At 48.6% G+C, this 27,280-nt stretch overlaps 2 protein-coding genes across 3 annotated transcripts in view; one reads left to right on the forward strand and one right to left on the reverse strand.

Moving 5' to 3' along the window:
- On the forward strand, window positions 1-23,377 carry FGD1 (FYVE, RhoGEF and PH domain containing 1). Its single transcript, XM_081808801.1, has 17 exons — window positions 1-189; window positions 659-836; window positions 962-1,400; window positions 2,708-2,797; window positions 3,499-3,647; window positions 5,019-5,175; window positions 5,281-5,419; window positions 14,454-14,512; window positions 14,650-14,796; window positions 15,165-15,257; window positions 15,424-15,503; window positions 18,972-19,002; window positions 19,513-19,614; window positions 19,970-20,095; window positions 20,272-20,433; window positions 21,744-21,887; window positions 22,435-23,377. The coding sequence occupies exons 2-17, from the start codon at window positions 685-687 to the stop codon at window positions 22,738-22,740; spliced, it is 2,376 nt and encodes a 791-aa protein (XP_081664927.1). The 5' UTR covers window positions 1-189; window positions 659-684; the 3' UTR covers window positions 22,741-23,377.
- Window positions 20,595-27,280, reverse strand: part of TSR2 (TSR2 ribosome maturation factor) — a 7,809-nt gene continuing 1,123 nt past the window's right edge. For both annotated transcript variants that reach the window (XM_006729961.3, XM_031024428.2), the window contains exons 3-5: window positions 25,420-25,511; window positions 24,616-24,786; window positions 20,595-24,388 (exon numbers count right to left, since the gene is read on the reverse strand). In XM_006729961.3, the coding sequence (XP_006730024.1) occupies window positions 24,254-24,388; window positions 24,616-24,786; window positions 25,420-25,511 (398 nt within the window). In that variant the 3' untranslated portion in view covers window positions 20,595-24,253. The remainder of the gene's footprint in view (window positions 24,389-24,615; window positions 24,787-25,419; window positions 25,512-27,280) is intronic.

Here is a 27,280-nt window from a genome sequence, read left to right on the forward strand (position 1 = left end):
TCTCCCTTTCTGCAGGGCTACACCAAGGAAACCGGATCCTGGTTAAAAGTTTGTCCCTTGACCCTGGCCAGAGCCTTGAACCTCATCCAGAAGGTCCCCAGCGGCTTCGCTCAGACCCAGGCCCCCCCACTGAAACCCCCAGCCAGCGTCCTTCGCCACTGAAGCGGACACCCGGCCCAAAGCCACAAGGTAAGTGGTTCCAGCGAGGGGCAGAGAAATGGCCCAGGAGAGGGGATGACAGAGGGGAAAGGCTGACCAGTGGCAGAGGAGAATGCTTGTTAGAAGGCTAGGAAGAAAAAAAAAAAAAAATTTAAAAAAAAAGCACCTCTTGGCCAGAAGGCAATCTTAGGAAAGCATCCATAAAACTTCCAGTTTTAAGCAATACAACTTCCTGATGAGTCCTGTGTAATAAAGTAACTACAAAATGTGGAAAAAAAAAAAAAAAAGAAGGCTAGGAAGCACCACGGTCTAGCGGCAGAGGGCTGTGGCCTGTGGCTGATGCGTACACGCTGGCATTTTGCCTCAGGCTTGCTCTGTACCCGCCTTGGGCAAAGGTGCAGACTGGGGGTTTGCGGAGGGCCTTGTGGCCTGACCATGACAGCCACCTCCAAACTCAGCTCACTGGGATCTCCCCTCTCTTCCCTGTGCGTTTCTCCAGTCCCCCCAAAGCCCAGCTACCTGCAGATGCCCCGGATGCCCCCCCCACCTGAGCCCATTCCCCCTCCACCATCACGCCCGCTGCCTGCAGACCCCCGAGTGGCCAAGGGCCTGGCCCCCAGGGTGGAGGCCAGCCCCAGTTCTGCAGCAGTATCCTCACTGATTGAAAAATTTGAAAGGTGAGTCTGGTCCCCGGGGGACCCTGTGGGGGTGAGGGTGGGCCTGGGACAGGAAGGACAGCTCTAAGACGGGACTCTCAGTGAGTTCATGCCCTGCCTCCGTGTGTGTCCACCACCCCCCTCAGAGAGCCTGTGATTGTCGCCTCGGATAGGCCAGCCCCTGGCCCCAGCCCAGGTCCCACAGAGCCAGCCATGTTGCCACAGCCACCCGCGCAGCCTCCAGTGCCCCAGCTTCCCGAGGGCGAGGCCTCCCGCTGCCTGTTCCTGTTGGCTCCCGGGCCCCGGGATGGCGAGAAGGTGCCCAACCGGGACAGCGGCATTGACAGCATCAGCTCGCCATCCAACAGTGAGGAGACCTGCTTCGTCAGTGATGACGGGCCCCCCAGCCACAGCCTGTGCCCCGGGCCCCCTGCCCTGGCCAGTGTCCCTGTTGCCTTGGCTGACCCGCACCGGCCCTGCTCCCAGGAAGTTGATAGCGACCTGGAGGAGGAGGATGACGAGGAGGAGGAGGAGAAGGACAGAGAAATCCCAGTGCCCCCGATGGAGAGACAGGAATCTGTGGAGGTACTGACCCATGTTCACCAAGAGACGGGACCATGTGGAAAAACCAGGAGCCTGGCTCTTACACTTGGTTCTTCCCCAGCTCGTTATTTCTCAAAACAGGGCATTGTTTCCACTTTGGGTGTTTGGCTTCCCTGGTCCCCTGGTACTAAATATCGGTAGCAAACCCGTACCTCGCTGCCCCCCCGCTTCACTGTAACTACCAAAATGACCATGCATGGTCCCAAATGCCCACTGGGAAAATTGTTCTTCCCTCATCAGAGAACCACTAGCTGGACCTCAGTTTTTCCGTCTTAAAGATGTGCATCCTGCTTGGGGATCCTTAAAGTCCTCCTCCAGCTGGAAAATCCCAAGACTCGGTAGCTATGTGACACTGGGCAAGACTCCACTCCCCTACCACGAGCCTCGGTTTCCTTATTTATAAAATGGAAAGTCTCTCACATCCAGAGAGACTTCCCAGCAGCTGGCCACCAGAGGGGCACGAGAGCTAGAGCTCCTCCTGCCTGAAGGACCTGAGGCTGTGGTCATGAAGGCCCTTGGCAGCAGGAAACCCTTTCTGTGCCCCAGCAGCTAAGGCTGCTTTCAAAGGCTTCCTCGCACTTAAGTTAGGTTGCCTCCAGAACACCTTCTTCACCAGAACCCAGCTCAAATGTGGGGGCTGAGGCCAGGGACTCAGCAAATATGTGTCCAGTGATTTGGAAACTGGGCCAACAGGTGATGAGTCGTATACATTTTTGTACTTTGGTGTTTTCTTCACACCCCGGGTACTCGGCAAGCTTTTGCTGACAGTGAACTGAGTGGGTGAATAAATAACATTTATAGACTACTTAATCTGTAGTCTGCTATGTTTTACTTACATTAAATCATTTAATTATCTCAACTACCAATGGACTTAGGTCCTATTACTATCAGTTTATACAGATGAGGAGACTTAAATACAGAGCAGTTACACAACTTATGCAAGCTAATGAATGGCAGAGCTAGGATTTGAACCCAGGAAGTCTGACTTCCTGGCCCACACAATTAACCACTGCGCTATGCTAAATGAATAGAGAGAGCAGATGCCTGGGTGCACGAGTGGCCAAGTAAGAGAGTGCGTATCATCGGAATCGAGGAGTGGCCTTTAGGATACACTGGGGAGTCAGAGATTGAAGCTGGGAGGCTTATGGGTCCAGAGATGGGGAAGTAGGGTTCACCCAGGGTGGCACTGGGCTTAGAGTAGCATTTGAGCTGTTCTGAGAATTCTGTAGGCTTGGGTGAAGGTTAGGGTACGGGGTGATGGATGAGTGGTTGCCTCTTCTCCTTTCCAGTTGACTGTGCAGCAGAAAGTGTTCCATATTGCCAATGAGCTCCTGCAAACTGAGAAGGCCTACGTTTCCAGGCTCCATCTCCTGGATCAGGTGAACGGCCCCTTGGGGGTCCCAGGGCCCCAGGACCTGGTAGGTGGGTGCCAAGGGGGAAGTAATAGGGCCTGAGCCCAGCCGTACCATTACCAATCTAGAGTTGGTAAGACCCCTTTCTGACCTTGACCCCCGTCCTGTCTCTGAAGTCAATTCTGATTATGACCCCAAGCTTGATCTTTATACCAACCCTCATTCCTAACTTTGGGGGGGTACATCAGCCCTGACTGCAACTCTGACCTAGATCCTGAATTGACCCCAGCTGTAAACCAGACCCTGATCCTCATTCTAATCCTGGCCCTATTCCTGCCCCCAAATCCACTAGAATCCATATGGGTAGGAATTTTTGCTTGCTTCGTTCACTCTGTTATCCCAGCCATTGCAACAGTGCCTGGCACACAGTAGGCACTCAAAAATATGTGTTAAATGAATGAGTCTGACCCTGAATCTAATTCTGACCTTGACCCTGCTCCTGACTTCTCCTTGTTCCCATGCCTACCTCCAAGTCCTAACCTCGATGACCCGAAATCCAACCCCACATAGAAGCCTAACTCCATTGCCTCTCTCCTCGGTCTCAAGACCAGTGCTGATCCCAAAGATCCACAGAGCTGCCCACAAACACTGCCCTCACCTCCAAGCTGCCCCTTCCCCAGCCAAGTCCCAGGCCCAGCTGGGCTCAACACTCCTGCCCTGCCCCACAGGTGTTCTGTGCCCGGCTACTGGAAGAAGCTCGGAACCGCAGTTCCTTCCCTGCTGACGTCGTCCATGGCATCTTCTCTAACATCTGCTCCATCTATTGCTTCCACCAGCAGTTCCTGCTGCCTGAGCTAGAGAAGCGCATGGAGGAATGGTGAGGGACCCCAAATCTAGGCTGCCTGCCTTCCTGTCCGTGCGCCTGCCAAGCCCAGGGCACAAGTGTGCACTCGAGGTCATTCCCACCCGTCCTCTCCTCTTAGCGCCTTTCACAAAGAGAATCAGACCGAAGCTCTGCCCTCCACGCCGTCCCAATGTAATACGAAACACAGACCGGGACTCAGAAAATTACAACAGAATAGCACAGCCCTTAAGAGTATGAGGTTAGGAGCCAAATTGGCTGGGTTCAAATTTCAGCTCTGCCGTTGGCTCGCTTTTTGATATTAAGCAAGTTTCTTAAATTACTATGGTTCAGTTTCCTCCTCTGTGTAATGAGGATAATAATAATAGCCTACCTTGGAGGGTTGTTTGAAGGATAAATGAGTTGACACATGTCGAGAGCTTAGAACAGTATCCTGCGTATAATAAGTGCTCAATGTGAGCTGTTGTGTTTTTTTTATCAGACCTATGATAGAGCTGAGAACGGGAGGCTGTAGGAATCCAGACGAATGGACCAAACCTAGGCTGGGGTTAGAGAAGGATTCAAGGAGGAGCTGATTCCTGAGCTGAGTCCTGAGGTAGAAGGGCAGGGTTTACAGGCAATCTCCCAGCCGCCAGGCCCTCCTTTTCCCATCCATCCTTTGGAGTCTACACCACCTGCCATAATGGTCTTTCTGAACAATCAGACTGCGTTACTTCCTGCTTGAAAATCATCTCCATGCTCCCCACACACACAGGATAAAGTGTGTCTCCCTCCCTAGACTGTCACCACTGAGGGCTGGCATGAAGCCAGTTCCTGCATCTTCCTAATTGACTGTTACCCCTGAGGGATAGGCCTGGCCCGGTTCTTGTGTGTCCCCCAGCAGACCGTGACCAATGAGGGCTAAAACCAGGTCTAGTGCCATGTGTCCCTCAGCGAACTGTGACTCCTGAGGAGTATGACCAGGCTTGTTCACTTTGTCTCCCCTATCAGACAGTGACCCTGTCGGGCTTAGCTCAGTGTGACTCATTTGTGTCTTCGGAATCACCCAGCATACAGCTGGGCACAGAATCAATAAGAAATGTATGAAGTGGCCCTCACGGTGAGGTCTGGGCAGGTATTTCAGGACATGTTATTCCTGGTACTTGAGAAAGGCAGAGTCGGGGCCGGTGGCAGCCCGGGCCATGGTTTCAGGTCAAGCTGAGCCTCTTGGCCTAACTGGCCTATAACATAAGCAGCAATTCCAGAGGAGCAGAACTGGCTGACGAGTAGATTTCCAGGAATGCGATGAGAGTAGCTTCCCTGGGACTCGAGACCTAGGAAGAACCCTGGGAGAGTTCTGGGGGACAAGGCTCAGCAGGACCGTGCCAGCCCCCGCTTCCACCCCAGGGACCGCTACCCACGCATCGGAGACATCCTGCAGAAGCTGGCACCCTTCCTCAAGATGTACGGCGAGTACGTGAAGAACTTCGACCGGGCCGTGGAGCTGGTCAACACCTGGACAGAGCGCTCCACCCAGTTTAAAGTAATCATCCATGAGGTGCAGGTAAGCAGCGAAGCTGGATAGGACAGACTGGGGAGGAGAGGTCTGCAGGGACCCAGTGAGGGGTCTGTGGCCGGACCTGAGCCCCTCTGCTTCTGCCCGTCACAGAAGGAGGAAGCCTGTGGCAACCTGACGTTGCAGCACCACATGCTGGAACCCGTGCAGCGCATTCCCCGCTATGAGCTGCTTCTCAAGGACTATCTGTTAAAGCTGCCCCACGGCTCCCCGGACAGCAAGGACGCCCAAAGTGAGTACACACATCCGGGCCCTGCCCCACCCCAGCCCCCAAGACTTAACTCACAGGGTCAGCCTTCCATTGCAACATAATGAGATCCCAGAAGAGGATCTCCAAACTGAAAGGCCCACATTGAGGCTCTAGAGTAAGACCCCAGGATGTACCTCCGGGTTGAGTCTCTGCCTGAGTACCCAGACAGAGCAGTCAGGGGTCTCCCAGTCTGAAGTCCCCAACTGGAATCCCAGAGTTGGAAGAGTATACCAGAATGATCCCCTAGAGGGAGCCATCTGTTTTCTAGGCCAAGACCCCAAAGCTCACCCCTAGACTCATCCTCAAATGAAGTTGTCCCAAGTCCAAAATGAAACTGAGCCTGAACCCCCAGGGACTGAGCCACCAGGCCAAGAGCCCAGACTGACCCCTCAGGCCAAGCCCTCTTTACTGAATCTCCACAGCTGAGCTCCCTACAAGGAGAGGTGTCTCATCAAGACCCTGACTTTACATCATCCACGTTTAGAGCTCCACCCTGTGTCGCCAGCCGCTACCTAAAATGAACCTCATAAAGAACCTCCCAAGTCTGATCAGAGCCCTACAGAATCACCTTTTCAGAACTGAGCACCCCAGACTGGACCCCAAATTTTCTGCCTCCAAGATTTGGATCTCTAGGCTGAGATACCATCTCCTCAGACTGAGTCTTCACACACTGAACCACTAGGAAAGTATTTCATTCTGATTCCTCCAGTATGAGACCCACCCCGCTCCCAGGTTCACGCCTCAAAGAGTGCTTCCCTAGAGTCTCCCCAACTTTCTCCCCCCAGAGTGTTATTTCCATTCGTTCCTTCATTAATATAGCAGCTATTTACTGAGCACCTTATTCTGTGCATTGTTGTAGGCACAGGGGATATGGAAGTGAACAAGACAGACAGCAGATAATAAAGAGAAGTAATAAATACACAGGAGAACATTGGATAGGTGCTACGTGTAATTCAGAGAATAAGAGGGTGATGTGACAGGGACTGGGGGGCTTACTTGAGGTTGGGTGGCCTCTCTGAATAGAAGATATTTGAGTCAGACCTGAATGACATGAAGAAGGGAGCCACGTGCCGACTGGGGAGGAACATATTCCAGGTGCAGAGTTCCTAGGGGGGAGGAGGTGGCAGCTTGCATATCTCCGGACCAACAAGAGGGCCAGTGTGACCTGAGCATGATAAGTGAGGGTAGAATGGTAGAAGTAGGGTTGGAGAGAGGAGCAAGACTTTAAAGGCCTGGATAAGGAGATGGATTTTTTTCTGAGTGCAGTGGGTAGCCAAGGGAAGATTTGGATCGGGATTACTACCAGTAAGAAGCCTTTGCAATAATCTAAGTGAGAAAAGTTGGCTTGGATGAGGGTAGTAGCAGTGGAAGTAGAGAGAAATGGTTAGATTCAGGATATATTATATTTGGAAGCAGCACTGAAAGAACCAGGATGGAGTGGGTGTGAGACTTGGGAGAAAGAGTCAAGAATTACTTGCAGATTTTTGGCTAGTGGTGATGGTTCTTGAGATGAGCTTAGGAGGTTGATTTTGGACATGTTCAAAGTGAGCTGCCAGGTAGGCAGTTAGATGAGTCTAGAATCCCAGGGAGAGAGATTTGGATGTCACCGGCTCATAGACAGTATTCAGAGCTGTGAGGCTGGCCCCAATCACCAAGAGAGTGAATGTAAATGGAGAAGAAATGGGGACCAACGACAAAGCTGAGGGAGGTTGAATCAGCAAAGGACTTAAGAAGGAGCAGCCCTACAGGGAGGAGGAAAGTTAGGAAAATGTGGGATGCTGGAAGCCACAAGAATCAGGAGCAGACAGTTGTGTCCACTGCTGTGTCTACTCCCCAAACTGAGGCCCCGCCACCCTACCACATGGGACACTTTGCTACCATGCCTGGACCTCTAGAAAGAGCGAGAACCCTAGAACGTTTGACAGCTAAACTCTACAAACAGACATCTGCAGACTAAGGGCCTCAATCCTCTCCCCAAATGAGAGCCCCCACTGAAGTGCCAGGATGAGCTACATTAACCTAAACCTTGAGAAACAGCCTTCCAAACTGATTCCCTGGGAATAGTTCCATGGGGTGACATCTCCAACCTGAGCCCTCAGGCTGAATCCAGTATGAGGTCCCAGTTATAGGACCTCCCACACTTGGTTTCCCCAAACTAAGATCTGGGCTTCCAGAATGTTCTCCCCACCCTGAGCTCGGAGAGCAGGTTCCCAATCTGAGCCCTCAGCCTGAGGTCCCACAGGGAGATTCCCCCAAAGAACTTCCCGGTCTGATCTCCATGGCCACCATTCTATAAACAGGTATTGCCAAACTTAGCACCCCAGATTCATCCCCCATTTACTGTCCCTCAGATTGAGACATCTATCCTAGCCCCAAAGATTGACTCTTTTGTCAGGGACCGATCCATGCCACAGACTGAGACCACTGAGGCCTCAGACTGATTTCTACAGTACTCCAGTGTGAACCCCAGAGGGAACCCTGAGATTAAGCTGCCCGATCTGAGCTCCAAACAGAGACTCCAGATTGTGTTCTTGCTAACCCCAATCCCCCAGACTGAAGACCCCTGTTTTCCATCCCCTTCACTGCACCCTGGGACTAATGCCCTAGATTTTCTCCCAAATTAAGTCTGATCCTCCAAGTCTGATCTTCCCAGTCCTGACTCCCAGACAGACTCCCCACAAACAGTGCCCCCCCCCCCCGCAATTTTCTACATCCCAGCCTTGGATTCACAGATTGAGATTCCCAGGCTGAGTCCTGCAGAATGAGGTCTCCAGATTGGGCTCCATCTTGAGACCCAAGAAGGACACCTCACTGCCACACTGAGTCTCCACATTTTATAACCCTCCAACTGGGATCCCCAGAAGAAGCCTCCTGGCTTATTTCTCCACTCAGAGCCCATGGATTCTACAGAATCACATATCCACAGTGAGCTTTCAGGACTGAGTTCTTTCAATTTTATTTCCACACTGGATCTCTAGCATGACATTTCCAAACTGAAATTCCCCAAATGAGCTCCCTGTACTGAACCCCCAAAGTGAGTTGCCAGTGTAATATTCCTAAACTGGGCACCAAATAGAGTCCCTTTTACCAACTATGTGTCCCTGGGCAAGCTGCTTGGGCTCAGTTTTCTCGTGTGTAGAAGGGGGATGATAAGGATACCTCCCTCATAGAGTTGTTCTCAGGATAAATGAGATAATCCAGGTAAAGCTATTAGCACAGTGCCTAGCGCATGGCAAAGGTCCAATAAATGTTAGCAGTTTTTATTACTGAATGCCCTGACTGATGCCCTCCATACTGAATGCCCATAAAAGTAGATTGAGTTTACCTAACTTGGGTTCCTATTTTGTACCAATCTCAACCCTATCTGAGTCCCCAGATTCAGCCTCAGGGCTTGAGCTTGCCCAACTGAGCTCCCCATGCTAAGCCCAAAGATGAACACACCCCCACCACCACCACCCAAGAAAGAATTTTCCAGTCCGGTTTTCTGAGCCACTCAGAATGAGAATCTCTGAATGAGAGCCATTCCAAGATATGCTCACTAAGCTACCCAGCCCAAGATCTTAAACTGACCGCCCAATGTTTTACCCCTCAGACTAAAATCCCCAGAAAGTGCCTCAGGGTCTGAGCCCCACTGAATCACATCTCTGGTTCCCTAGACTCACTCCCCCCACTTTCTTTTTTTAAAAAATATTTTATTTACTTATTGGAGAGAGTGAGAGAGCATGAGAGAGAGAGAGAGAGCACACAAGCGGGGGAGAGGGGGAGAGGGAGAGGGAGAAACAGACTCCCCACTGAGCAGGGAGCTTGATGTGGGATGCAGTCCCAGGACCCTGGGATCATGACCTGAGCTGAAGACAGATGCTTAACCGACTGAGCCACCCAGGCGCCCACTCCCCCCACTCTCTACTTCCTAGACTGAACTCTGGAACCTGGACTGTAGACTGGGCTCCTCAAACCAGGCTAGAGGGAACTACTGTCTGAACTGCATACCCTGAGCCCAAGACTGAACTACAAACCCAGGCTGCCAAAGCCCCACCAGAGCTTCCAGACCAAGCCCCTACACTCAGTTCCCCAAACTGCACTCCCTAGTCCACACCCCCAAATGAAATCCTAGCCTGACATCCCAGACAGAGCCTACATATACTGGACCCCTGGAAATACCAGTTTGTACTCCACACAAGGCATCTCCAGACAGAGTTCCTGATAGGAAAGCCTCTAGTCTGAGCCCAGTGATCTGCCCTGGCCTGAGTGTGTATGCCCACAGCTTACCAGAGTCTTCTTCCTGTCCCTTCCCTGGTTACCTCCTACCTCTACCACCCAACATGCCCCCTGCCTTGGGGTGGGGGAGATACAGAACAGCTAGGAGAAAAGGCAGATGGCGGAGCAGTTCCAGCTCTGATGGCAACTCGGCCACTTTCCAGGTAGACAACCTAAGGCCACCACCTCTTCTCCCTGAGTCTGTTCCCTCATTTTGGATAAACAGGGCACAAATCACACCTATCTTACAGAGTTGTTGTGAGGATTGAAAGGAGCTAATTTATGCAAAGCATCTGATGGGGAGCCCTGGAGAGGGTGGGGGGACTCTGGCCCCATCCTAGGGAGTTCCCAGTCTACTGAGGGATGCAGATTTGTCAATACATGATGAATACACAGTGTGGCTGGTGGGACAGAGGGGAGCGCAGAGGAATGTGGGAACCGAGACAGGGTCTCGGCCCAGCCTGGGAACTCAGGGCAGGTTTACTAGAGGAGGTAAGCTGAATCCAGAAGACTGAGTGGCAGTTAGCCAGATGAAGCAAGACAGGACGTGTTTAGGGAGGTACAAGTGGAGAAAGTTGGAGAGGTCAGCAGAAGCCAGATCTCCAAGGGCTTTCGATGACAGGCTAAAGGGCTGGGTCTTTTCCCCTGCAGATACAGGGGAGCTATTGACAGATTTAAGCAGAAGAGTGACAGCAAGCTATATGTGAGAAAGATCCCTCTGGCAGCTAGGGTGGAAGAGGGGTTGAAGATTAGAGACTCCTGAAAGGCCTGAGCTGAGACAGGGGCTACAGATCTTGAGTACCAAGACTTGGTCATGGAGGCAGAGCCTCCTAGAAAAGCAAGACTTGGTTTGCCAGGCATATGGACCCTCTTGAGAAGCACCTGTACTCCTCCATCACAGGCAGATTTTCCAGTGGGAAAATTTGGCATCATACAGACAAGAGTGGGATGCAGTACATCTGTAGCAGGGCCTCAAGTGTGGGCAGGATTTTCTAGTGTGGGGATATGTAGGGACTTACTTCAAGATTTTTTTTTTCCCCTGATGATACCTGGTCACTATACCTGAAATATGGAAATTACAGGAAAGACGAAAGAGGTAGGGAAAAAGATCACCTGTGATACAAGCCCCCAGAGAATAAGCACAATGAACATTTTGACATATTTTCTTCCCAGTGTTTTTATACATATATATTTGCGAAATTGAGATCACTCAGTGTACACAAGTTGGTATCCTTTTCTTAAAATATCCTGAGTATTTCACAAATTATGAAAAACTCTACATAAGCATCACTTGTAAAGGATGTTCAGTATTCTGTTATATGAATGCACATGAATTTATTTAACTGACCCCCTACAGGGGGACTTTTTTTTTTTTTTTTGAGAGAGAGAAAGAGAGTGCGTGTGCAGTGGGGGGAGAGGGAGAGAGAGAATCCCAAGCAGACTTCCGGCTGAGCATGGAGCCTGACACAGGGCTTGATCTCATGACCCCGAGATCATGACCTGAGCCAAAATCAAGAGTCAGTCGCTTAACCGACTGAGCCACCCAGGCGCCCCTACAGTTGGACATTTTTGTTTCCGGTTGACACTGTTGTAAACACAACTGCAATGAAAGTGTGTTTGTACATAGAACATGTATTTTCTCTTTTTATTTATTAAGTTTTTATTTTATTTTTATTTTTTTAAAGATTTTCTTTCTTTATTTGACAGAGAGAGAGCACAAGCAGGGAGAGCCACAGGCAGAGGGAGAGGGAGGAACAGGCCCTCCGCTGAGCGGAGAGCCCGACGCGGGGCTCGATCCCAGGACCCTGGGATCATGACCTGAGCCGAAGGCAGACACTTAACCAACCGAGCCCCCCAGACACCCCTAAGTTTTTATTTTAATTCCAGTATAGTTAACATACAGTGTTATATTAGTTTCAGGTGTACAATACAGTGACAATTTTACACATCACCCGGTTCTCATCAAGACAAGTGCACTCCTTAATCCCCATCACCTACTTAACTCATTCCCCACCCCTCTTCCCTCTAGTCTGGAACTGTGATACCTCTGTTTTGTTTTTCTTTTTCAATTTGCTTTGGCTATTCAGGGTCTTTTGTGGTTCCATACAAATTTTAGGATTATTTGTTCTAGTTCTGTGGAAAATGCTGTTGTTGTTTTGTTTGTTTGTTTGTTTTTTATTTATTTATTTCACAGAGAGAGACACAGCGAGAGAGGGAACACAAGCAGGGGGAGCGGGAGAGGGAGAAGCAGGCTTCCCGCCGAGCAGGGAGCCCCATGCGGGGCTCGATCCCAGGACCCTGGGACCATGACCTGAGCCGAAGGCAGACGCTTAACAACTGAGCCACCTAGGCGCCCCGCTGTTGTTGTTTTGATAGGGATTGCATTAAATGTGTAGATTGCTTTGGGTAGTACAGACATTTTAACAATATCTTATCTTCCAACTCATGAGCATAGAATGTCTTTCCATTTCTTTTTTTTTTCTTTGTGTCATATTCAGTTTCTTTCATCAGTGTTTTAAAGTTTTCAGAGTACAGGTCTTTCACCTCTTTGGTTAAGGTTATTCCTAGGTACTGTGCAATTTAAATGGGATTGTTTTCTTAATTTCTCTTTCTGCTGCTTCATTATTAGTATGTAGAAATGCAACGGATTTCTGTACATTGATTTTGTATCCTGTGACTTTACTGAATTCATATATCAGTTCTAGTAGTTTTTTGGTGGAGTCTTTAGGGTTTTCTCTATAGGGTATCATGTCATCTGCAAATAGTGAACATTTTACTTCTTCCTTACCAATTTGGGTGCCTTTTATTTCTTTTTGTTGTCTGATTACTGTGGCTAGGACTTCCAGTGCTATGTTGAATAGAAGTGAGGAGAGTGGACATCCTTGTCTTATTCCTGATCTTAGTGGAAAATCTCTCAGTTTTCCCTCATTGAGTATGATGTTCCTTGTGGGTTTTCCATAGATGGCCTTTATGATGTTGAGGTATGTTCCTTCTAAACCTACTTGTTGTGGGTTTTTATCAAGAATGGATGTTGTACTTTGTCAAATGTTTCTTCTGCGTCTATTGAGATGATCATATGAATTTTGTCCTGTCTCCTGTTGATGTGATGTATCACGTTGATTGATTTGCGAATATTGATCCACCCTTGCAGCCCAGGAATAAATCCCACTTGATTGTGGTGGATGATTCTTTTAATGTATTTTTGAATACAGTTTGCTAGTATTTTGTTGAGGATTTTTCATGTATGTTCACCAGGGATATTGGCCTATAGTTCTCTTTCCTTGTAGTGTCTTTATCTGGTCTTGAAATCAAGGTAATGCTGGCCTCATAGAATGACTTTGGAAGTTTTCCTTCCCCTTCAATTTTTTTGGAATAGTTTGAGAAGAATAGGTATTTTTTTCTAGAAACATAATTTTTCTTTTCTTTTTTTTTTTTAAGATTTTATTTATTTATTTGTCAGAGAGAGCGAGAGCGAGAGAGTACAAGCAGGGGGGGGCAGCAGAGGCAGAGGGAGAAGCAGACTCCCGCCTGAGCAGGGAGCCTGATGCGGGGCTCGATCCCAGGATCCTGGGATCGTGACCTGAGCTGAAGGCAGACTCTTAACTGACTGAGCCAGCCAGGTGTCCCGAGAAGAATAGATATTAAGTCTTCTTTAAATGTTTGGTAGAAATCGCCTATGAAGCCATCTGGGTCCTGCACTTTTGTTTATTGGGAGTTTTTTGATTACTGACTCAATTTCCTTGGTAATAATCAGTCTGTTCATATTTTCTATTTCTTCCTGCTTCAGTTTTATTAGGCTATATGTTTCTAGGAACTTATCCATTTCTTCTAGGCTGTCCAATTTGCTGGCATATAGTTTTTCACAATATTCTCTTACAGTTGTTTGTATTTCTGTGGTGTTGGTTGTTATTTCTCCTCTCTCATTTGTGACTTTATTTATTTGAGTCCTTTCCCCCCTTTTTTCAATGAGTCTGGCTAGGGAGTTATTGGTTTTGTTGATTAGAACATGTATTTTCTTAGTATAGATTCCTATAATCAGTATTATTGAGACAAAGAATAGGCTCATCTCTTTGTTTCTTTTTCTTAAGATTTTATTTATTTATTTGAGAGAGAGAGAATGCACATGAGACAGAGAGGGAGAGAGAGGGGGGAGAGGGAGAGAAAGAGCATGAGCGGGGGTGGCGGGGGAGACAGAGGGAGAAGCAGACTCCCCGCTGAGCAGGGAGCCCGATGCGGGGCTCCATCCCAGGACCCTGGGATCATGACCTGAGCCGAAGGCAGATGCTTAACCGACTGAGCCACCCAGGCGCCCCTCTTTGTTTCCTTATATGGCCTTTTTTCTGATTATAAAAGTAATACATGCTCTTCATCAAAAATATGGAAAATATAGAAAAATCTAAAGAACACAATAAAAAGCACCCATAGTCCCACCATTCAGAGACAACTTGTTAAACATGGGTATGTTTCTTTCTAGTTACCGATGTAATTATTATTTTTGCTATTTTTAATGGTAATAATAATCCTGTTAAGCTTGCATTTTATTCACTGCCAGTTATTCCATGTACTGTGATTCTGCTGTTGTGGGATTAATTGAGATAGTTTCTGATTTTAAGTGATGTTGCTATGGACATCTTTGAGGCTGGTGCTTTCCGGGACGGGGCGGGTGTAGTCAGGCCAGGAGGAGGTACTCAGGGAGCAAAGAAGCCCTCAGAGCCTCTCCTCTGCTGGTCCCCCACTTGACCTCCCACTCTGCCCACAGAGTCTCTGGAGCTGATAGCCACAGCAGCAGAGCACTCTAACGCTGCCATCCGCAAAATGGTGAGTGGCCCTTCCAGCCCCTGCCCTTCCTCGACCACCCACCTGTGGTGTCTTTGTCCTGGGGGACTTGTGACGTGTGGACACGTCAGGGGAGGCCAGCACCTCAGCCCTGCCCTCTGCTTACTGTCTCCTGCCAGGAGCGAATGCACAAGCTGCTGAAGGTATACGAGCTGCTAGGGGGTGAGGAAGACATTGTCAGCCCCACCAAAGAGCTCATAAAAGAAGGCCATATCCTTAAGCTGTCAGCAAAGAATGGGACCACTCAAGACCGATACCTCATACTAGTAAGTGCCAGGCGTGGGGTTGCACACATTGACTTGGTACTCACTCAAGACTGTACCTCCTGCTGGCCATTCTTTCCTCTATTGATTCATTGTATTTTCACTACCTACACTAGGAATTTTTTTTCTCTACTTCAGAGGTGATGTAACTAAGACTTAGAAGTGACTTGCCCAAGGTCAGCCAACTAGGGGGTGACTCTCATGCCTAGGCTCTTTCCTTGTGACCCTTGTGCCCAATCTGGGCTGTGCATTCTCCATCTATTGCCTTGATTCCCCAGCAGTAAAGCTTCAGGAGTCCCATAAGGGTAGGGAGCTGGGCCACACCTCTCCTGGGTCTTCCACACATACATCCCCAAACTTTTCCTTCCTAGTTCAACGACCGCCTCCTTTACTGCGTGCCCAGGCTGCGGCTCCTTGGCCAGAAGTTTAGCGTGCGGGCACGCATTGATGTAGATGGCATGGAGGTGAGCACCAGGAGGTGGGAAATGGGGACCTGGAGTGGGGCCTTGGTGCTGGGAGGAATAAAGTTGTTCTGACTTTGACCCCAAGTCTCTGTGTGCATGTGTGCAGAGGGTAAGGGCCCCGTGGAGCTTAGTAGTCCTCACAAAGCCTCTTTCTCCCTCCATTCAGCTAAAGGAAAGCTCCAACCTCAATCTGCCTCGGACCTTCCTGGTGTCAGGAAAGCAGCGCTCCCTGGAGCTCCAGGCTAGGTATTTGCCCTTACCTATACCTTCCCTCCAGCCCCCTCTTTTCCTTCAGATATGAGGCATTCTAGGCCTAGTGCCAGGCTACCTCCCCAAGAAAGAGATCCTTCCAGAGAAAAGATGGGCACCTTTTCCCAAAGATGCAGGCTTGCTCTTCTGGCGGGTTTTGTTAGAAGAGAGGGAAGAATGAGATATTAATCCAAACAGGAAGAATAACAACACGGTTTATTGAAGATTCAGAGATTTAAGAGAAATAACAACCAAATGCAATGCTTGGTCCATGATAGGAGCCTAATTAGAGCAAAACCCTAAAATACATTTGCAAGACAATAGGGAAAATCTAAATATGAACTGAACAATAGCTGTTGGGTAATTACTGCTAACTTTTTCAGGTGTGATAATGGTAAATGTTTATACAGGAGAATGGCCTTGTTTTTTCGTGAAGCATGCTGAAGATTTAGTATCATGATATCTGTAATTTATTTTTAAATGACTTATCAACCAAAAAAATACACACATATATACATATACACACACATATATACGTACCTATATGACTATATGTGAATATATGCATATATATGAAGTAAATACAGCAAAATATTTTTTAAATTTGCATCTATATAATAGGCATACATTTAATGAATTTGTGCTATCCTGTCTGCTTTTTTGTATGCTTGAAATGTTTTATAATAAAACTTTTTAAAATAATGTCTAGCCATTTTACAAAGGGGCTTTCATATCCATCCTCTACTTGGATGATAATAGTAGCTCACATTTAGTGAAGACTTGCTCTTATGTTAGGCACTGTTTTAAGTTAATTTTAACTTAAACAATTTAAGTTTAAACTGACTAGTTGAATCCTTAAAACAACCCTTGAAGTAGCTACTGTTACCATCAATCCCATTTCACATATGAGCAAACTGAGGCACAGAAGAGTTATGTACCTTGCCCAAGATCCTATAGCTAGAAAGGAGCAGAGCTGGAAATCAAGCTCATGCTGCCTTCTGAGGGCCCAAGTGATTGATAGGGAATCGAGGTCAGGGTCAGGGCCAGGGCATGGATGCATATGGGTAGATGATTTGTTTCTGACAGGCTGCAAGGAAGTGAAAAATGAGAATCAGAACCCTCATTGCTGGGACTGCATGGAGGCAGAAAAGAGAGATGAGTGTTACCTTTGAAGCTCTGGGAAGACCAGAGAGCATCCCCGAGGCCTGCAGCCAGGAAGCAAGAACAAAGCCAACGTTGGGCACATCCAGGAGAGGGCTCAGTAGAACCTGAGTGACAAGTCACATGACTCAGGTCTTCTGCTAGGAGGATGGGAGGGAGGGGGCTGCTGAGACAATGGAGCCAGAAGGGAGCACTAAGCAGTGTAGGGTTTCCTCCTAGTGGCAGAGGAAAGGCATGGAGGGCTTACCTTGCAATTGCTTGTACTGCCCTTTAAAAAAATTTTTTAACGAAAAATTTCAAATATCCAGAAAAGTAGAAATAGAACAAACACCCATATACCTACCATTTGGACAACTGGTGCTCAACCTTGGCAACACAGGAATCAGCTGGGGAGCTTTTAAAAAATAGTTATGTCTGAGGGGCACCTGGCTGGCTCAGTCAGTTAAAGCATGCGACTCTTGATCTCAGGGTTAGAGGTTCGAGCCCCATGTTGGGTGTAGAGATTACTTAAAAATAAAATCTTGTAAAAAATACCAATGTCTGAAACCCACCCCCAAAGACTGATTGAATTTGTCTCGGGCATAGCCTGAACATGAGGAGTTTTCAAAGCTCCCTTGGTGGTTAGTGTGTGCACCAGGGTTTAGAACCACTGACTTAGGAGTCAACAACTATTGACATTTTGCCATATATATCTTTGGCTGAACCATTTTAAAGTAAATTAAAGACATGATACTTCACCCCAGGCCTTTCCTCTATTTGCATATATGTGTGTATGTGTATACACACACACACGTTTTCTTTCTATATTTTATTATGAAAATATTTCAAAATACAGAAAAGTTTAAAGAATTATACAGCGAACAACTGTAATCCCACCATACAGATTCTACAGGTGTTAACATTGCGCTATATTTACTTTATCACAAATCTATCCTTTTATCCATCCACCAATCCATCTGGTTTTTTAACATGTATTTCAAATGAAGTTACAGACATCACTACACCTCATCCCTAAAGACTTTGGTGTGCATATTATTAACTAGAGATCAGTATTTAATGTCCTCTCCTTTTCTTGAGGCCAAATTTTCACACAGTGAAATGCACAGGTCTTAAGTGTGTACCATCAGTAAGTTTTGACAAATATAAACACTCATGTCACATGTTTTTCAACAAAAATGGAATGCTATGTGTATTTTATATGTTTTCACTTAACATAAAGAGCTTTCTATACCACTTAACATACTATATTTCACTTAACATATTATAAGCAGCTTTCTATACCATTTTTGTTGTCTGACAGTACAACAAAATGATGTACCATCATTTCTTTTTCTTTATCTGATCCCTTGTTGTTGGACACTTAGGCTGCTTCCAATTTTTCATAATAAATAGCATTGCAAACCTAAATATTAACTCCTATCCTTAATTTTTCATGAAGTGGTTCTAAGGATGTAGTCAGATTTTCATATTAGAAAAATACTTTTGATGTCTGGTGGGTAGATGTGGAAGGGGATTAGAAGGAGGCCAGGCAGGAGTCAGCCAAGAAACTGGGTCCTATTCCTAGTGAGAGGTTTATGGAGTTATCCCAGCATAGAGGCCTTGGAGACTACGGGGCAGACAAGGAGAGGTGGGAAAGGAAGGCAAAAGGAAGACGTAACTCGCATTGACTGAGCACCTAGTGGACCAAGGATTGTGCTGGGCACTTTACATACCACTTCAGTTACTGCTCAGAACAACCCAGACTGATAATTCTCTCCATGTAAAATGGAGAAGAAAATGGACTAAAGGAAAACAAACTGCCCCCCTTTCTCAAATTTGCCATTCCGACAACAGGGAACTATTTATGGTTTCTTGTATGTTCCATACTTTTACACACACCTCACCCATAGCCCTCTGAGGGCCAGCACCTCCTTGAAGAAACCTTCCTTAACAGCTCCACCCAAATTCCAGGCTGGGGCAAGTCTCTTCTTCAGGGCTTCTCAGCCCTATTTTCCCTCTGTCACAGTGCTGATCCCCCTGTATTGTCCCTGTCTATCTCCCCTCCTAGACCATGAGCTCCTTGAGGGTAGGGTCCTCTCTAAGCCCCAGGTTCCTAGCACAGGGTCTGGAAAGTATTAGTAACTATTGAGTAAATAAACTCAGACAGGCTACATGACTTGCCTAACGTCACACAGTAAGTTAAGGACCAGAGGGTCAAAACCCTGGTCTGTCTGACTCCAAAATACCTACTCGTTACCATTCCTGTTGCTTTTGGTTGGCCTGCCTAACCCAACATTTTTCTTTCCGCCCCCCCCCTTCCCCAAGGACTGAGGAGGAGAAGAAAGACTGGGTCCAGGTAACATCCAAGAAGGCTTTGTGGTAGGGGGCTGGAGGAGTATTAACAGGTCTCCTTGGGGTTGGTGGACTCTCCCCTAAAACTCATATCAGACCAGAATGGGCCTGGACACCTGCTTTCCAACAAACTTTACCATCCCCGTTTTACAGAGAAGCAAGCCGAGGTCCAGGAGTTAAACAGAAACTCACAAATTCTCCCCTTAAAAAGCTGGCTCCGCTGAGGGTGTAACCCCAGTGAGTTAAATCCTGTAAAACCTTAAGCCCAGAGAGTGGCCAGGAAGACCTGAGTTTTTTCAACCACTGATCCCCTCCACCATTTCACAAATTTAAGAACTGAGAACTGGATTTGGGATTGGGCTTGCTCAAGATCGTATGCCTAGCAAGGGGCAGAGTTTGGCCTAGAAGCCAACTTTTCTGACTCCAGGCTAAGTCACAAGAAGGTGAGGTGAGGGTGGAAGTGGGTGCCTTGTGAGGTGATCTGACCTCTTATTTCTTACAACCTCCTTTATAGGCCATCAACTCCACTCTCCTGAAGCATGAACAGACGCTGGAGACCTTCAAACTCTTGAACTCAACAAACAGGGAAGATGAAGACACACCCCCTAACTCTCCAGTAAGAGTCCCCACCCTCTCCCCCTGCCCTGGGACCCCTTCCAGGTTTCCAAGTCCCCACTTTACTTTGAAATGATCCTTGCCCCTTCCCAGAGAGTAAAGACCAGAGAGGCAGTGCATGACCTCGGAAGCACAGTCTTCTTTTGGTATGGCCGCAGAGAAATCACGGGGGAAACTGAGGCCCAGGAAGTAAAAATGACAGTGAGGTAGGGACAGTGCAAGGACTCAAAGGCAGGTCTTCTGAACGTATGTGCTGCCTCCCAATGATGATCCAAGCCTTGGGGCAGAGGGCAGGGGCTGGCTGCACTGGGCTGGGGAGTAGCTATCTCTGACCTGGGACCTGGCCCTCTCTCCAGAACGTGGATCTTGGGAAGCGGGCACCTACACCCATCCGAGAAAAGGAAGTCACCATGTGCATGCGCTGCCAGGAGCCCTTCAATTCCATCACCAAACGCAGGCACCACTGCAAGGCCTGCGGGCATGTGAGTTTTGGCAGGCAGGGGCAGAGCTAGGGAGGGGACAGGCTGGCAGCCCAGAGGCCCACTTCTCAGCGGGTTACCCTCCAAGCGCGGGAGGCCACGAGGCCACTGTGGGAGTTGGTCCACTGAAGGGAAAGACCTGCAGGAACCAGGCTGTTTTTGCCCACTTGCCACCCCAGGTGGTTTGTGGGAAGTGCTCCGAGTTCCGGGCCCGCCTCATCTATGACAACAACCGCTCCAACCGTGTGTGCACGGACTGCTACGTGGCCTTGCATGGGGTGCCCGGGAGCAGCCCGGCCTGCAGCCAGCATACACCCCAGCGCCGGAGGTCTATCCTGGAGGTAAGAGCCAGGTCCCCGACTAACGCTCCCACGCTGACCACAGGGGCCCCAGCCACCCAGCCGGTGTGACTGACGCCTGGGCATCTCTGAAATGCTAGGGTGCCATGTGCATCCACTGAGCAAGTGACCCAGGCTCGGAGTGAGTAAAATGAGTGCAAGAGTCAATGAAAGACCGATTTTTATTAAGTGCTTTAGACGTTTAATCCTCACAGTAACTAAACTATCCATGCTATTACTATCCCTGGGTTACAAATGAGGAAACTGAGGCCCAGGGAGTTATTTGCCCAAATTACACAGCCAGCGAATGGCAGAGCTAGGATGTTTTCTCAATTAACAAATTATCTTTTCTTATTACAAAGTAGGATATGTGCACTGAAGAAAATTAGACAATATAAACAGAAATAATAAAACACCATATTGCTTCTACCCACTAGATCACTACTATTAATAGCTGTGCTATAGCATGTACACACATTTTTGGTTTTGTTTTTTAGCCAAATTGAGGTATTTATTTTATTTAACACTCAAAGAATGCTTGCTCTGGGGGCGCCTGGGTGGCTCAGTCAGTTAAGCGGTTGGCTCTTGATTTCAGCTCAGGTCACGATCTCAGGGTCCTGAGATTGAGCCCTGTGGTGAGTTCCTCACTCGGCGGGGAGTTTGCTTGAAGCTTCTCTCCCTCTCCCTCTCCCTCTGCCCCCTAACTCCCACTCGCGTGCACGCGCACTCGCTCTCGCTCTCTCAAATAAATAAATCTTTTTTTAAAAAAGAATGCTTACTCTGTGCCAGGCACTATTCAGAGCATTTTGCATACATTAACTCATTTAATCCTTACAACGGACCTGTATGTTCTCCAAGTCAGTACATTCTCATCTCGAGCTGGGATTCTGAGCCAGACTGCCTTACCCAGCTTCCCAGTCCTCTTCACCACGATGCTAGGTTGCCTCTTGCTAAATGTAAGGCACAAGTGTATGATGGAAGAGGACGAACAGGGGAGGTGTAAAGGCCTAAGTGACTTGAGGAATGCGTGACTGATGGAAGAATGCCTGCGCAGCAGCCAGGTGCCCCTGCTGAGACACCCCTCCCACCAACTCTTCGGAGGCAGCAGCCATGGCAGTTCAGCAGACAAGCCTGGCTTTTGGTCTCCAGTCTAACTCACTGTGGGGGGAGGGAGGGCGAGGGGCACTGGACAAATCCCTCCTGCCATCTGAGCGTCAGCTTCATCAATCCCTATGCTGAGGGGGTGTCAAAGCCAAGAGGAGCCAAGCCAGGCCTTCTATTGACACTGATGTCCCCCATGTCTCTGGCCACAGAAACAGGCCTCAGTGGCTGCGGAGAACAGCGTCATCTGCAGCTTCCTACACTACATGGAGAAAGGTGGCAAAGGCTGGCATAAGGCATGGTTCGTGGTGCCTGAGAACGAACCCTTGGTGCTGTACATCTACGGAGCCCCTCAGGTGTGCATCCTATTCCTTCGGGTCCTTCCCGCCACCTGGCAAAACCAGGCTGTTCCTCCTCCCCTTCGGTCCTTGACCTCTCCTTGGCCTTGGGGGATTGGGTAAGGCTAAGAGGAAATCAGAACCCCTACCCTTGTGAGACAAAGACCAAGTAGAGACAAGGAGTGACTGTGGGCCAACATGTGTAGGGAAAAGTGGGGTGAGCTGGCGGAGCTAGTTTCCTGGAGGAAGCCAGAGTGGAGGTTAGGCACTGCTAGGTCCAATTGGAGCGGGGAAGAACATGTAAGTGGAGGCAAGAGCCGAGACAAAGGCCTGCAAACATTATTTGGTATGTGCTAAAGAGACTAGCCCAACTGGTTTTGGTTGTGGGAGGAAACAGGTATTTGAACTAGCCTGCATGCTAGTTGCCTCAGTTGACATTTTTCTATTGCTATCAGTGGAGCCACGGAAGGTTCCTGAGCAGGGGAAGGAAAAGAAGGGTTCAGCAGATGCAAAACTAGTGAGAAGCCCAGACTCAAGGTGACCCCAGCTCTGTCCTGTTCCCTAGGATGTGAAAGCCCAGCGCAGCTTGCCCCTCATTGGCTTTGAGGTGGGACCTCCTGAGGCAGGGGAGCGGCCTGACAGAAGGCACGTCTTCAAGATCACCCAGAGCCACCTGAGCTGGTACTTCAGCCCCGAGACGGAGGAGCTGCAGCGGCGCTGGATGGCAGTGCTCGGTCGGGCAGGCCGTGGGGACATGTTCTGCCCAGGGCCCACACTGTCGGAGGACAGGGAGATGGAGGAGGCACCGGTGGCAGCTTCAGGAGCCACTGCTGAACCCTCCGAAGCCCCCCAGACCCGAGACAAGACCTAGAGGGTTTGGGAGGAACTGGGGCCCCCTGCCCCACACCCTAGCTGCCCATGTCCAGTTGGGGGGCCCCAGCCCCCTCCCTCCCAGCTCAGTCAATACTTGAACTCCCATCATGGGCACTTTCAATCCCCAGTGCTGGGTCTTGGGTTTTTTTAATTCATCTTTTCACAAAACATGGGCTTTAAAAAAAATTCCTACAGTGATGTTAATTTTTTTAAAATCCCTGTCCCCAGGAAGGGTGGGAGCTGTTGCTAGACCCCCCCCCCGAATTAGGCCATTTTGTCCCCCATCCCCTCAACACCCTACAGATCCTGCCTCCACCCAATTCCCCCCAAAGCACTGGAGGCAGGAGATCTGGATTCAAGTGCCAGCTCTGCCACTGACCCTACGGCCCTGGCCCAGCCCTGCCCCCTCAGCCGGTGTCTTTACATGTGTTACATGGGGCGGGGAGCAGACCCCTCCTGCCTCTCCCATGGCTTACAGCTTCCACCCGGCCCCAAGACTACCCAGTATTTTATCGTCCAGACCCATGGCAGGGCCACAGGGCAGGACAGGGGAATGGGTGGGGAGGACAATGGATACTCTTTGTTTTGTTTTGTTTTTTTAAAGAAAAATACAGTTTATTTCGGGCTTATGGAAACTTTCAGAGTGCTGCTGTGTTCCATTTGTCCATCTGTTTGTTTGTTCAAAGTAACAGGCTGCTAGGATGGGCCCAGAAACTGCTCCCCTACGGAGCTCTGAAGCCCGGCTCCTAAAAGGCTGATTCCAAGGCTCTCCATGGGTCAAGTCACAGATTAAACAATAAGGTACTATTCATTGAGGTTTTAAGCCTCATCCCAGGATTTGGATAAGTGTACAGAAAGAGGTTGGAGGAGCCAGAAAACAAAGCCCAGGTCCCCCAAGCTCACCACCTAGCCAAAGTCTTAGACTTCCTGAAGGAACCCAGGACTGGAGGCTAAGCTGCAGAAAGGGAGTGTTCCTGGGAGGTTCCAATTTCTGGCCAGGGGTACAGAGCTGCTCTGTGCGTGTATGGGCGGGGGGAGAAGGAGAGGTACCACAGCTATCTTCGTTCACATCTTCGACTCATCTCGCTTCTGGTTTGCAAGTTCATCTCACCATTCCTGACCCAGCAGGGCTATTGGTTCTCCTGCTGGTCCTCTCCCTTCACAGATCCACCTGGTCACTGTCAACCAGTGTTTAGCTTCTCCAGTCACGCCCTCACCCGCTCATCCCTCCCTCTTCACACTGACCGCATCTGAGAGGCAATGTGCTGGGAAACCAGGCCTCATCGTGCAGATAGTAACTTAAGGCCCAAGGGGCTGTGGTGAACCAGGCCACACTACCTAGAGAGCAAGGACCCTAGCGCTCTTCTTCCCCTGGAGGAAACTGGACAGGGGAACAGGAAGAGGGTGGAGATGGGGCAACCAGTCCAGGAGTCCACAACCCTCCCCCAAACCCCTACAGACAAGTCTCAAAACAACTAGCAAGCAAGGGCCCAAACCATTTCCAGCCCCACTCATTTCTTTCTCCGGACAATGGTCCAGCCATCCTCCACTATATCCTCTTCTTTAATAGTCTGGGAGTCTGGACCAGTGGATTCAGGCTGGGGGCAAACCCCATCTGTAGCTGCCCCATCATTCGTAGCTGTGACCTGGAGGAGAAATACAGGAGAGAGCTAAATACAACACCTGCTGGCTGTGGCCACTGGAGACCCAGGCTCTCTTCCCAGCTTTGCCAGGACTGGCTGTGTGACCTTAGGAAAGTTCCTTGCCCTCTCTGGATAATATAACCCCCCCCATCATTTCCCTATGAAACTAGCTGATTTCCTAGAAAATTGAAGGTATCTGCATCTCCCCACCCAAGGGGCACCCCTTTCACCTCCATCTCCTCCACGCTGTCCGCATCATCTTCATCCGTTTCTCTGGCTGTTGTAACTGCAGTGGCTCTGACCCTGCACTTTCTTTGGGTGATGTGAGAGGCCATCTCCTTCAGAGCAGCCCCATCACCCCTCTGGAAGTGGTAGAACATGGTCTGTAGCTGCTGGCTCACCTACCAAGAAAACATTCAACCAGGATTTTCTAGATTTTCTAGAGAGATTTTCTAGATTTTCTAGAGATTTTCTAGATTTTCTAGAGATTTTCTAGAGAACCTACAATACAACCAGCACGTGTTTGCAGCAAGAGTAGGGAGGGGTTTGGGATTTTCCAGAAGAGAATGGGGCTTTTTCTTCCCCAAGGAGTTCACTAATGAAGGAACCATGTATGAAAGACTCAGGTAAGAGCCTAAAGTACAGAAGGAGAGCTTCCTAGCAAGGAAGGCACTAGAACTCAGTTTGAAAGACAGAAGAGGTAAAAGAGAAGGCAATCCCAGCAGGAATTGATGGGGAGAAATGTTAACCAGAAGAGGGGTGGAAATGTACCTGGCCTGACCTGTCCTTGGGATGGGGGTGAAGAACGGACCCGGCTGAGAATGTTGTATGGAGAGAAATAAAGGAGAAGAGGCAGAGTTTGGAAAGACCTGGGAAGACGAGACTTTTCCCTTTAGGCAAAAGGGAGTCACAGAAGGTTCTTGTGCAGGACTCAAGAAAAGAATGGTTAGACCCAAGAGTCTTGGCCTAAAAACAGACAGGGAGAGGAAAGACTGCGGGCAGGGAAATGGCAGTTATGTCCACGATATGCTCACCTGGGGCAGACTCCCATCCTCCACAACTGTATCAAATTCGTTCGTCATGAGCTCCCCGAGGAAATCCTCCACCTCATCTAGCTCCAAGTCAGCTGAGTAGGAAAGCAAAGACCAGCCAACTGAATCACTCTGGCCCACTACTATTCAATACCTACTTGGTGAGTCCACATGTGATTGGTGGGTAAAGGCCCAAACAGCGAGCCTTATTCACTGTAGTGCTCTGTACTCCAGGTTTTTACGTGATTTTTAAAAACCCACCAAACAAACACTAAATATAAATACCTAATTTCCAATCTCCTGCGTCCTACCAAACCCTCTTATTCCCACAGCATCCCAACCACACTCACCCTCTTTCATCTGACCTATTTTAACTGGCCTCCTCTCTGTGACCTTGAGCAAGTTACTTATCTCTGTGCCTGTTTTCTCATCTACAAAGTGGGGCTAATAGTGGCCTTCTTGGAGGTCTGTTATGAGGAGTCCCCTAAATAATGCCTAACATAGGAGAGACCCATAATCCATGTTAATCTCCATCACTCAAGGGCTGAAGTTTCTGAAATGTAGAAACCCTTCACAACTGTGGCTCCACTGAACGGGACAGGTAAGAAAAAATGGATGTTACGTACTTCCAATGATGAAATCATCACAGCCTTGCCATCAACATCCTACTGTGTGATTTTGGCTAATCCCTCCCCTCTAGGCTTCAGTTACCTTCTGGGCCCATGCTCTACTTTTTCTGAATTAGAGAATTACTCAAGAGAGTCTTCCACAAAGCTCCTCACTCGCCCTTCCCTCTGGGAGAGCTCAATTCACTCCCTTGACTTTCCTTACCACTCTCATCTAATATCCCCCAAAGCTGTCTCCAACCCAGACTACACTCTACCTGTTTCACAGATGCCTCAGGCCCTCCATATCCAAAGCCAAACTCATCACCTTACCCTTCAAACCTACTTCTCGTCCTCCAGGGTTCCTCTATTCCATGAAAGGCACCTAATCCACCCAGCGACTCAAACCAGAAACCTGCCTCCTTTTCCCTCCCTCTTCACAGCCGAACAATCTCCAAGGCCCTAATCCATTGCTACTGCCACTGCCCTAGTTTGGGCCTCATTATTTTCTAGACAGAAATAACCTTCTCATCAGTCTTTCCCTCTCCAGTCCACCCTCCATACGGATTATTTTCTGAACTTTCTAGTCAACAAATCCCATCCCATTACTCACCTTAGAAAGGGCCCATGAATTTTTATCACCTACAGCAGTGTTTCATATCCTGCTTTTCAGAAATAGCTGTCCTGCTCGTTTTTAAAGGAAGCTATCCATAGAAAGCTAATGTGAAACAAAGGAAAAGAGGCTTCTTTTTTGTGGTTCTTATCTTTATCCAAGCTTTTATTATGTTCATGATTATTATGACTCCTAAGGAGGAGCTGAAAAAAAGTTCTTACATAATTTGACTGGAGAAGCTTTTTCTTCACAGAACTAGTCTTCCACAGCCTACATTTTGGCAAATGCTGGCCTAACAGACAAAACCAAAGGCATGTAAGGTCTTCCACGTCTTAACCTCTTCCTGGGGCCTCCCCACCCCCCCAGCTTCATTCTCAACCACTCCTACCCTCCTTATACCCACAAGCGCACCCACACCCTTACTCCAATACTGAGCTCCCTGCCACTTTCCAAATATAACACATCATCTTCTCATACCACAGAACTTATTTGTGTGTTGCTCTCTGTCTCCCCCACCTAGTTAACTCCTTTTCTTCCCTTAAGACTCAATCCAATCACTACCTCCCTGAACAATCTCCAAAAGAAGCCTCCTCAGTCTCAGGCTACCCAAGCACCCTGAGCTCCTCCTTATTAGAACATCTATCAC

This window comes from Leptonychotes weddellii, chromosome X (assembly GCF_054177405.1).
Source record: "Leptonychotes weddellii isolate Sample4059 chromosome X, ASM5417740v2, whole genome shotgun sequence".
In the NCBI taxonomy this organism is placed as follows: Eukaryota; Metazoa; Chordata; class Mammalia; order Carnivora; family Phocidae; genus Leptonychotes; species Leptonychotes weddellii.

Bases quoted from the DNA above. Each gene is read 5' to 3' on its own strand.
- FGD1 (XM_081808801.1), top strand. From the start codon at position 685: ATGCCCCGGATGCCCCCCCCACCTGAGCCCATTCCCCCTCCACCATCA. The intron at 837-961 runs GTGAGTCTGGTC...CACCCCCCTCAG, and splicing joins CTGATTGAAAAATTTGAAAG to AGAGCCTGTGATTGTCGCCT. The intron at 3,648-5,018 runs GTGAGGGACCCC...CTTCCACCCCAG, and splicing joins GAGAAGCGCATGGAGGAATG to GGACCGCTACCCACGCATCG.